Source organism: Homalodisca vitripennis, chromosome 4, assembly GCF_021130785.1.
Source record: "Homalodisca vitripennis isolate AUS2020 chromosome 4, UT_GWSS_2.1, whole genome shotgun sequence".
NCBI classification, from domain to species: Eukaryota; Metazoa; Arthropoda; class Insecta; order Hemiptera; family Cicadellidae; genus Homalodisca; species Homalodisca vitripennis.
Window position 1 is genome coordinate 70,859,436 of NC_060210.1, and position 12,063 is coordinate 70,871,498.

General features: G+C 37.7%; 1 protein-coding gene across 9 annotated transcripts in view; it reads right to left on the reverse strand.

The window, feature by feature from the left end:
• Positions 1 to 12,063, reverse strand: part of LOC124359500 (ras GTPase-activating protein raskol-like) — a 342,763-nt gene that overhangs the window by 43,490 nt on the left and 287,210 nt on the right. Inside the window, exon 2 of one of the 9 annotated variants that reach the window (XM_046812272.1) lies at positions 10,058 to 10,114. The exons of the other annotated variants lie outside the window; for them this stretch is intronic. Within the exon in view, the coding sequence (XP_046668228.1) occupies positions 10,058 to 10,114 (57 nt within the window). The remainder of the gene's footprint in view (positions 1 to 10,057; positions 10,115 to 12,063) is intronic. 9 annotated transcript variants of the gene reach the window in all.

Consider the following 12,063-nt stretch of genomic DNA (forward strand, 5'->3'; position numbering starts at 1 on the left):
TGATTGGTTGTGATTGTTGGCTAGTTAATGTTAATACTCTAACTGCCGGCACCCGGGCTCGCCTCAATCAGGGACGGGTCCCGTATACAGGCTTCCTCAGTAACACTGTACAGGCTTACAATAATACAGGCTCCCAGTAACGAGGTATAGGTTCACAGTAACAAGGTACATGCTTACCCTGTAACAAGGTACAGGCTCTCAGTAACAAGGTACAGGCTCCCAGTAACAAGGTACAGGCTCTCAATAACAAGGTACATGCTCTCAGTAACAAGGTACAGGATCTCAGTAACAAGGTACAGGCCCCTAGTAACAAGGTACATGCTTACCCTGTAACAAGGTACAGGCTCTCAGTAACAAGGTACAGGCTCACAGTAACAAGATACATGCTCCCAGTAACAAAATACAGGCTCCTAGTAAGAAAGTACAGGCTCCCAATAACAAGGCGCATGAATACAATATTACAAGGTACAGGTTCACAGTAACAAGGTACAGGCTGTCAGTAACAAGGTACAGACTCTCAGTAACAAGGTACAGGCTCCCAGTAACAAGGTACAGGTACATGCTCTCAGTAACAAGGTACAGGCTCTCAATAACAAGGTACAGGATCTCAGTAACAAGGTACTGGCCCCTAGTAACAAGGTACATGCTTACCCTGTAACAAGGTACATGCTTACCCTGTAACAAGGTACATGCTTGTATTCATTCATGTGTACAAAATGTAACACTGAATCAGCTCATTAAACCTTTGGCTGAGCGATAGCGAAGTCTACAAGTAGAGCGGCTGGGAATATTTTATTTATGTCTGTCTCAAGAACGAACTGACTTATATAAATTTGGAATTTTGCATGAATCTGCGTTTTTGTAATGTGTATGTTCGATGATTTTACATGTTACTCCATGGATATAGCTGAGCGTTAGCTAACAACGGCTTTACATTGATCGCATCGAAAAAGTACAATAAATAACGAGCTGCGTAGACGTTTCAGTTTTTTATCTACGTGTAGCCTAATGAAATTAGCATTTAAAACTCGTCTGAAAACTACATTGCTCTCAGAAGCTTTTTACAGACGAGTTCATGGCACATGTTTGGGTGACCGACCACACGACTGGCTGACTGTCGCTGGTGCTAGAGTGGGAAATTCGAGTGAATGAGCAGTAGGATGGATGGAATAAATTGTATGTATTAAAGTAACCTAGATGTCATGTATGAATCCAAAATGTTATCCTATTTTCTTCCTTGACAAATTGCTATAACACGTACATGTTCTAAAGCAATAAAATGATGATTATTATTATAGCAATAGAGAAAATTTTGCACGCAACCTTAGCCTGTAACACAACACAAGGTGTGGGTAATCTTGCGTATGACGATATATATTTGCTTATGCTCGACGGCAAAGCACTGTTGAATTAAACCAATGAAGTTAGTGCCCATTTTCTTCAAATCAGCTTTCTGATTTAGCCATGAAATGGAAATGGCTAAATTAGAAAGTGTCAACCAAAGGTAAAAAGACACTAGTAGGGTCAGTATACACGAGTAGAGTTAAACATACTAAGAATATTGCAGTTGTCAGCACGGTTCTCTCCCTCCTCGGTTGTGTAGGATCAAATACTGCCTACGTCCACTCGAGTCGTACTTGAATAGAGACAGAGCTCGTTCACTGCTATGTACGTACAGAAAGAGCTATCAGCGAATTCTTTGTTGGGACAAAAGTGGGAGCTCGAGGTCGAAACTCTTATCATGTATTCAAAGTTCTAGTCGATTTAACATGTTTTATTGCATTCTTTAATTCACCGAAATGCCCAATAATACAATACGCTTGAGTAATAATGGGAGCTAAGGATATGATTTGTTCTATATCTCTGACCTATCAATTATCCACGAAATGCATATTTTGGATTTTAATTCTGTATTTTCAGTGTTGAAATATGTTTTGAAAAAATATATAAAAATACTTGTGTTTGGTGGGATAATGTAAATTCTAACAGCGCAAATATTACGCGACATTAAAAATTAAAACCCGAACGTTGTAAATTGAACCCTTGTGTTGGCAAGGAAGACAGCCTCGATGTAGGTCGAAACTACAGTCGTATAGCCTGGTCAAGTAGCACTTTCTGTTAGATGATTTGGATCACACTACCGCAGAAAAACATGATAAACGATGTTTCTGAGATGCATCTGCGATGTGTAGTTCTTTATTAACAGCGCTTTTCTAAGCGTGGTGCTGGGTTTAATTTACATTTGTTCTGTTTTGAGTAAAACATCTTTTATTACGTTTCAATTTTAGTGTATTCATCACCATATTTAAGTATCCATAAATAAGTAAGTATTATTAAGTACTTAATAGTTACCATAAGTAAGTATTAAGTATAAGTATTTAAGTGTATATCATCACCATACTTAAATTTAAATTTAGAAATGATACTTGAAGAAGTAGATAGATCTAGTTTCCGAAACGTTGTGTTCTGTTATTGTAACAATTTACGATAGCAACTCTGTCAGCAGTGCTGTTATCCCGTCTACAGATTTGTAACGACTGACTGAAAGCTGTCAACCATGCTTCGACTTTAAGCAGCGTTATGTTGAAAATTATTATTGTGAAACATGTATAAAATTTAATTATTTCCGTAAAATATGAAGCACCCGTAAATGATAAATGTTCACAATTTACAGTATAATTTTAAACTTGTCGTGGGGACAACGTAAAGAGAAATTACAATGTAGTATTATTGTACCCCTCTCGAAAATACACACACATATTAATATATGTTATCTGTAATTAATAATAATTTGGGAAAGAAGTGTGTGGCTGTGAAGGCGGAAGTGGGTGAGATATAGCGGGAGGAGAAACTAAGAAAGGGTAATTACCGACCATCAGAACACGAGCACTGCTAATTGAGGGAATTAATGAATGGCGGGAAGAAAGTGCGGGAAAGTGTGGAAAATATGGTTTACTGCAGAACGCGAACAAGGCGTTGGCGGTGGCAACCCTCCCCTCCCTCCCCACAACACGAGGCAACAGATGAGGCAACTAGCGACAGTCCTGGTGTCAGCACTGCAATATCTTACAGTGTCGTAAATCGGCCATTCTGTTCCAGAGGTAAATATTGACAGAGCAGAGGCTTTTGATTAGTAAACACTGCTACAGTGTGCCCCTTTATCGCATCGGGCTGGCGACCAATAATCGATGTTACCCGCATAACGACATGAGAATGAGGGCAGTTAAGTCCTGTAGTAATAAATGAGCGAAGTTCACACAATCTTGACGTCTGATTGCAATCGATGGCCTATTTAACCTTGTCGAAAACAAGAAGTTTGGTGGATAGCCAAAACGTCCCCTCCTAAAATTTAATTCGAAACACAAACAAGAAACTTTAACAAAATAAGAAACCTCAATTAACATTTTCCCAAATACGTCAAAAAGGTATATTTTAAAACATTTATATTTAAAAAAGTAAAAACAGACAAATAATTCCGATTTTTTTACCTCTTGGATGTTATTCCCATTCCAAATTTTGATTTTGGGGGTTTTGGCCTCTTAGTGTTTGGCATATTTTTAGAACGTTACTATTGCAAAGATCGTGTCAGTCGACCATTTACAATAGAGGTACACTGGTGTATTCTGAAAGTTTCTTTGTTCTAAATTGTAATCATACAAAGTGAACATTATGCTGCTTTGTATTCTTGATGGAAGTGGATAGGTTTTAATGGAAAAGTAAACATTAGTGGTAACTAATTTGTATTAACTTGTTTAAAGCAATTTGGAAAGTGAGTAGATTACAATGTGTTTTTTTTAAACAAATACAGTACGTCGAATTAAATGTTGCCAATATTTATAGGTCTATTGTGTCTCGTAGTAGTAGTAATCATCTCTGCTCATTCAGGAAGATCAATGAAGATCCGTACAGGGTCTTCACAGCTTCACAAAGAATCGCAACGGCAGACCTTGGCTTCTATAAAGTCCAAGAAAGGCGAGGGCGAGGCGGACGTGCCGTTTGGCAACACACAGTGTTCAGTGAACCTGTTCATCAGACACGTTCCATGCACGTGGAATGGCTTCTTCAGTTTAAGGTGAGTACCGAACTTATGTACTCTCAGATCAATGCGGTTTGAAGGGCATCACAGTAGGATATATATATATATATATATATATATATATATATATATATATATATATATATATATATACATATGTTAGTTGATTGATGATCAAGATCGTTACTATAAAATAACATTCTTGTCTCAATCTGAGTACCTGAGTTGTGGTTTATTGCAATCTATAACCAATATTAAAAACTGCAATACTAATTCACGTGTCTATCAGAGCATGTGGGTAAGATGAGTAGTGATGAGTCACCTCTGCAGGGGCCGCCCTCAGTGACTCACTCACCTTCCGGCTCACCTCTGTTTTATTGCCTCTCTCTAGACTGGACACTGTGTTCTTCACCATCCACATTCCGCGACTACTATACTACACCACTGCGAACTTTGCTTCGTCATCTCCACATAACTGCTGCACGGGCGTCTGTTCACTTGTGGCTCACCTCTGTTTCATTGCCTCTCTCTAGACTGGTCACTGTGTTCCTCACCATCCACATTCCGCAACTACTATACTACGCCACTGCAAACTTTGCTTCGTCATCTCCACATAACTGCTGCACGGGCGTCTGTTCACTTGTGGCTCACCTCTGTTTCATTGCCTCTCTCTAGACTGGTCACTGTGTTCCTCACCATCCACATTCCGCAACTACTATACTACGCCACTGCAAACTTTGCTTCGTCATCTCCACAGAACTGCTGCACGGGCGTCTGTTCACTTGTGGCTCATCTCTGTTTTATTGCCTCTCTCTAGACTAGACACTGAGTTCCTCACCATCCACACTCCGCGACTACTATACTACACCACTGCGAACTTTGCTTCGCCATCTCCACAGAACTGCTGCACGGGCATCCATTCACTTGCCATTCAGAAAACTGGAAGATCCCGGGTTATTTTTTCTTGTAATGTGAATACGATTTCAACATTAATATGGATAAGTGCGTAAACTAAACATACCAATGACAATCTATTCACATAAATTAAATATACGAATACAACCTAAATGTAGAAATATCTTAGAAACAATTAAGATATAATTTTTCAAGAGAAGACTACAGGCCTGTCAGAATTAAATGGCTGCCAAACAGTGTTAAAATAAAATAAACCTTCAAAGGGGTATCGAAAACACAAATTTTAATACTCATGTACGGATTTTTAAATTTAAACAATACATTGGGCGGGAAAGTAAGTAAACATGGTTTAAAACCATAGTCCTCATTTAGGTGTAACAATGAAGGAGCATCAAAACAAAATGTTAATTACTAATCTAATTCATAAAACAGTAAAATTAATAAAAAACGGAAAAAGACGTAAATAAACACAATTTAAGTTGCTTATTCACACTTTAACGTAACTTAAAATATGATTCTACTATCTTCAGAATAAAGAAATGTAAGTGTAAACGTGCAGCACTATACTCAGTAGGCAGCTACAAGTGTCACGTGTCATGTAAAGTGATCATATGGTGATACTTCACCCGTCACATTGCCATATTAGTTCAGTGCAGAGATGACAACTCTGTGGGTTTCTACTTTTTTTATAAACCCTGACTTCACAAACTTATACGATCTCAATGTAATTAACGATATTGTAATAATACATAGTTCCCTAGGACGTAAATAACTGTTCAGCTACCAGCCACAAGTGTCACGTGTCATGTAAAGTGATCATATGGTGATACTTCACCCATCACATTGCCATATTAGTTCAGTGCAGAGATGACAACTCTGTGGGTTCTACTTTTTTTATAAACCCTGACTTCACACAAACTTATACGATCTCAATGTAATTAACGATATTGTAATAATACATAGTTCCCTAGGACGTAAATAACTGTTCAGCTACCAGCCACAAGTGTCACGTGTCATGTAAAGTGATCATATGGTGATACTTCACCCGTCACATTGCCATATTAGTTCAGTGCAGAGATGACAACTCTGTGGGTTCTACTTTTTTTATAAACCCTGACTTCACAAACTTATACGATCTCAATGTAATTAACGATATTGTAATAATACATAGTTTCCCTAGGACGTAAATAACTGTTCAACTGCCAGCCACAAGTGTCACGTGTCATGTAAAGTGATCATATGGTGATACTTCACCCGTCACATTGCCATATTAGTTCAGTGCAGAGATGACAACTCTCTGGGTTCTACTTTTTTATAAACCCTGACTTCACAAACTTATACGATCTCAATGTAATTAACGATATTGTAATAATACATAGTTCCCTAGGACGTAAATAACTGTTCAAGCTACCAGCCACAAGTGTCACGTGTCATGTAAAGTGATCATATGGTGATACTTCACCCATCACATTGCCATATTAGTTCAGTGCAGAGATGACAACTCTGTGGGTTCTACTTTTTTTATAAACCCTGACTTCACAAACTTATACGATCTCAATGTAATTAACGATATTGTAATAATACATAGTTCCCTAGGACGTAAATAACTGTTCAACTGCCAGCCACAAGTGTCACGTGTCATGTAAAGTGATCATATGGTGATCTTCACCCGTCACATTGCCATATTAGTTCAGTGCAGAGATGACAACTCTCTGGGTTCTACTTTTTTATAAACCCTGACTTCACAAACTTATACGATCTCAATGTAATTAACGATATTGTAATAATACATAGTTCCCTAGGACGTAAATAACTGTTCAACTGCCAGCCACAAGTGTCACGTGTCATGTAAAGTGATCATATGGTGATACTTCACCCGTCACATTGCCATGTTAGTTCAGTGTAGAGATGACAACTCTGTGGGTTCTACTTTTTTTATAAACCCTGACTTCACAAACTTATACGATCTCAATGTAATTAACGATATTGTAATAATACATAGTTCCCTAGGACGTAAATAACTGTTCAACTGCCAGCCACAAGTGTCACGTGTCATGTAAAGTGATCATATAGTGATACTTCACCCGTCACATTGCCATGTTAGTTCAGTGTAGAGATTACACCTCTCTAGGTTCTACTTTATAATCCCTGACTTGCCGCGTAAACTTTGGCCTTAATTACTATTACGTTTTTGCGGGAATTTCAGAATAACGGACCAACAATAATGTTCAGAAAAGACGCTATAACTAACTATACAAATTTTGGAGGGCTTCACATTATCTACGGTAAAAGAATTTCAAGAAGAGTACAAAAAACCTCTAATGAGACAAAAATTCAACTATAACCATTGGTAAGTGTACGGTATTTCAGTAGGAAATTTTGAAAGGACCGTAGACGTATAATGTAATCAGTTGAGAGCGAGGTCAGAAACTCGGCGCCCGCGCCCATGTCGAGGTGAAGTGTACTCGCATGCGCTACGTGCGTATGTATATGGCTCTAATGCAAATACTACATCAACAGTGTGATTCCGGTCGTGTGTGGGAGGCAGATAAGATTGCACAACAGTTATCAGTTAGCTATTGTGATAACCCAGTTGTGACTGTGTCTCTCTGTGCACGGTGGCACAGTGCAGTGTCGTGAAATATACCCTAAATATTAGAGAATTGATCAGAGATTCTGCCAAGTTAGAGATTTTATTTCGTTTCATCACGAAAACATCGCAAGTCAACTTAGAAAATAACAATGAAGCACTGTCGTATACCAAGTAACTGTAAACTCGAATCAGTTCTTGTTAACAGACTTCACGAATGGCTCGATAATTTACAATAGATACGAATAAACCATTTGACTATTACCACATATGAAAGGATACTCCTACTTCTTTATCTACCGTTTAGTTATCACCATTATTTATAGACAAAACTGCTCCTACCTTATTCTATGAATTGTTTAGAAAGATTTCACAATATTTCATGAGTTTCCACATTTCACTGTGTGAAAATAATGTACTTACGAACATGCGTATTTAATTACAACGACAACCTTCATTGTTTTCGATAAATCTTAATTAACTATCGTTAATGTAGAAAGCGTGGTGTGCCTCTCAGCTGTTACTACATTGAAAGACGTGACTACAGATATCGCGTAACTTTCCTCTAAGTGTACATACATATGACCTATCGGTCAAAAATAATAGGACCATCTCAACCGAAAAGATATTATGAATCGAAATAGCAAACTCTGCCACAGTCAGTTTCTATAACTATATCGTTACAATAGGGCATGGTGATATAACTGTAAAATAATTGGTTGTACAGAGGAGAAAACGAAGAATTTTAATTCAGTTAAAAGTTATATACTGACAATGGGAGTGCCGATGGCCGAGCGGTCTAAGACGTTGGACTTTGGGTCTGAGTTCGAGATAACGCAGGTTCAAATCCTATTTGTAACCGTTGCACTTTTTATCAATACCATCAACCATACCGTATCGACTTTCTCCCTTATTCTGTTTGATAAGATCCTCATACAGGCTAGTGGTCCATGAGGACGGACGGAATAAGGCTTAAAAGGGGATCGGCCTGCTTAAAAAAATTGTACTGGAGACCCCATGATTTATTATGTAACCAGTTAACATAATAAATATTTTAAACAAACCCAATAGCGTACTTTTAAAAAAGTACAATACTAATTCACAATAATAAATTAAAATGTACAAAAAATTATAATATTTATCTACTTTGATTTAATCGTTCACAAGTTACTGATAAGGAAGATTTTATTAGAACAATTCTAAACATGTTGAATATTAATGGTTGGTATTAAAGTGTGTATTTATGTGATATAGATTTAAGCATACGAACAAATGCTGTAGTAAATAAGCAATCCTATTTTAAGTTGCTAAATTCACAAGAGTTCTATGCTGAAAGAGGAGGTAAAATGGTATTAACGAGTAACCAAATGATGGGTTAAAAATTGATTTGACGATCACATTAGCTAAAGGATTTCAGGGAGAATTTGTTACTTCCTCTTCACAATGTTACCAATCATGCCCCCGATATTCCCTACTACATATATTGCAAAGGCATCAAAAATACCAAATCAGATAATACGTTGGTTTTATGAAACTTTGGCACGTGCAAAAATAATGTTGACACTACTATTCAAAATAACCTTATAACATTTAGCACCGTTGCCCCGTGCCAGATTACGCCATTATCTGTTACTGTCGAGAGTTTTATCCATACTATCTGCCTGTGCTGAGTCTGCTCGCTGCTGCAGCAGGACAGGGAACAGGATGAGGACTCGAGGTCAGCTGATGACGTCACAGTCAGACTCTCTCACTGAATCACGGTTCCTCGGAACAGTAACGCCTCGCTCTAGGCCGCTGCTGATAAGTCGACATAAAAGTTATCTTCGGCAGTGACAGATGTATTTATGACTGATTAGTTTTCCCACTGGGTAACCGCTGAAGAGGCACGTCAGCTTCCATTATCAATATAAAATTCTTTGAAATAAACAATTATTTCTTTACGTTGTAACAGTTCGAAACGGGAACAGTGGTGGCGTTATGACGTAGTAGAGACGCGATTGTGTAACTGCAATGTATGGTGTTATAACGTCGTCTCGCCTGTTATAAATGTCAAGGCCCACACGGCTGCTGGTCACCGTATCTTCAACATCTCGCTAACAATGTGGCAGGCGCGGTGGCCAATGTGTACTGATACTGATAATTACTTCCTATTTGCATTCCACGGCCAAAAATATAGTTAATCGTCAACATTGAATTCTACTTGATTCACACATACGTTAAACGTAATATTACGTATAAACCCGCACCCGATGTTGGATGTGATGAATTCACCAATCAGTCATTAATTGGCAGTAATAACAAAATGTTTAGATAATAAAGGGGCGGTAATACAAGTGTATAACATAACCACTTCATATTATATCCTGATAAAGATGAGAAATAATAAAACTGTTCTTAACAGGAAAGATGATATATCATTTTAAAATTCGAACGGAGAAAATTGTGTGTAGCTTTATTACTTTTCATAAGTATTCTATTATATACTAATTATAAATCATCAATAAAACAGGTAATACCTGAACAATGAAATATGCTGAGTGCAGTCCCAGCTAAGTTAACACGCTGATACTCACCTGCAACATACATAAACAAATTTTAGTACAACCTACAGTAAATTGATTTATAATCACAGATTGTATACATTTATTTATACTAATTAAGTAAATATTCAAGCCCGGCTGTAATATTAACATTTCCGTCACGGAGATTGTACTCCTACTGATACATAACAAAGACACTAGAATTTATTTCAAACCAGTAAAGATTGTTGTGACTGCTTTAATTTACAAACATGCTGAGGTGATGTTATGAGGTAACATGACCAGACCGGAGATGGATGTCTGACTTAACCTCAACATCACCACAACCGATTACGTGTTGACTTGCATCCGTGACCACTTCCTTGCTGTTTACTCTGATCAATGCTGAAGATCAAATATCATCGCTTTCTAATAGCCTCCTATTACAATATAACAGTCTGAAACTTGTGGATTTCCTCTGTCAAGCTCAAGAATACTCTGCCCGTCCCTTATTTCCTCTTCTGACTAACTACCGAAGAGGAAATAAGGGATGCTACCACTAATAAGATACACGGGATCTCTCTCTAGCCACCCTTGCTGTTGGATAAGAATACAGTTTACTAAAGAAATGATACTTGAATCTGGGACTGAAGTAGATCTATGATCTATCACTCCCAGGCTCCCTTGAGATAGGTAACGTCTCAGTGACCCAAACAATTCAAATCTCATCTAAATAATGTTTTATGTCAAATGATTTTTATTCCACTGAAGAGTTCAAAGTAGCCTGCTGGAATGTCCATGACGACTATAGAGAAAGAAAGAGAAAGAATTCAGTTCTGATAAACAATATAAAACACTTGTGTCACGCAATTGTATAATTGTCTATGAAATACAGTAGTGTTATATTGAGACATTATGTAGTATATGACATATATGTAATATTGAGACATTTTTAAATGTATTGGAATCGATTTTCATGACCACGGAATTCTCATTGACAACATGGAGTATTGTGTCCAAGTCATTAATGCTGTAGTTGGTGGAGGGATGACACTTGGAATTGGATTTCAGCAGCATACAAATACAGCCTAGATTTAAATCCCGGTTGACTTCACTCTAAAATGCCGTACTGCCTTGGTTGGAACTGATCATGGGTTATCTGATGGTACTTTATGGCCTTAACCCCACTCATTCTTCACGTTTAAAAGTAATGAGTATTTCGGTATGTCGTCATTTCATATTGATAACTATTATTATTATTTATCTAACAACCCAACTGAGTACAACGTAGTATCATATCTGGTGGTAAACACTTGTCTGCTGTTACAGCTAAATATAGGGCAGCTTGACACGAGCTTCACTCTCGAGTCTCGAGGACGGCTCCAAAACTAACCGATGTGTCATGTAAGACCCCGAATCTGCCAGGGTCTGAGTCACAGTCAGGCCACGTGTACCATGGCCCAGACATGTACCGACAACCTCCAGTGTTCGGTGTTCTAGGAACAGCCCGGTACACGGCGAGGAACAGTGTCGATAGATCGCGACAGCTGCAGAGAGGCAGTTCTACGAACATGTCTACAACCGCAACAATCATCCTTGTACCATCAGCTGTAGTTCGGTAACATTGCATAAGTGACACGAGAACAACTTCGTTTGAATCTTAATGTGGTTCACAATAATAACACATCAGGATAACGCACAAGTTCACTGTAATGACAAGATTGGTGTAATGTTAAATTAAGGAACGTGTCTTAGAGTAAAAAAGATGAAATTTTCATTCGTTCAAAAACCACGTATGATAGTGATGGAGTGTCATACTGTATTCTGTATCTAACGTCATACGTAAGAGGATAGTCTTAATACATTCTCTTAGAAAAAAAAATTTGAAATTGAAAAGGGTTAATTGATTTCAAATATCGTGGTTTTCACTTACAGATAACAAGTAAAAAAATATAAAGATTACGCAAAAAATTATGATTTTCCACATAAGAACACGTTGGTAT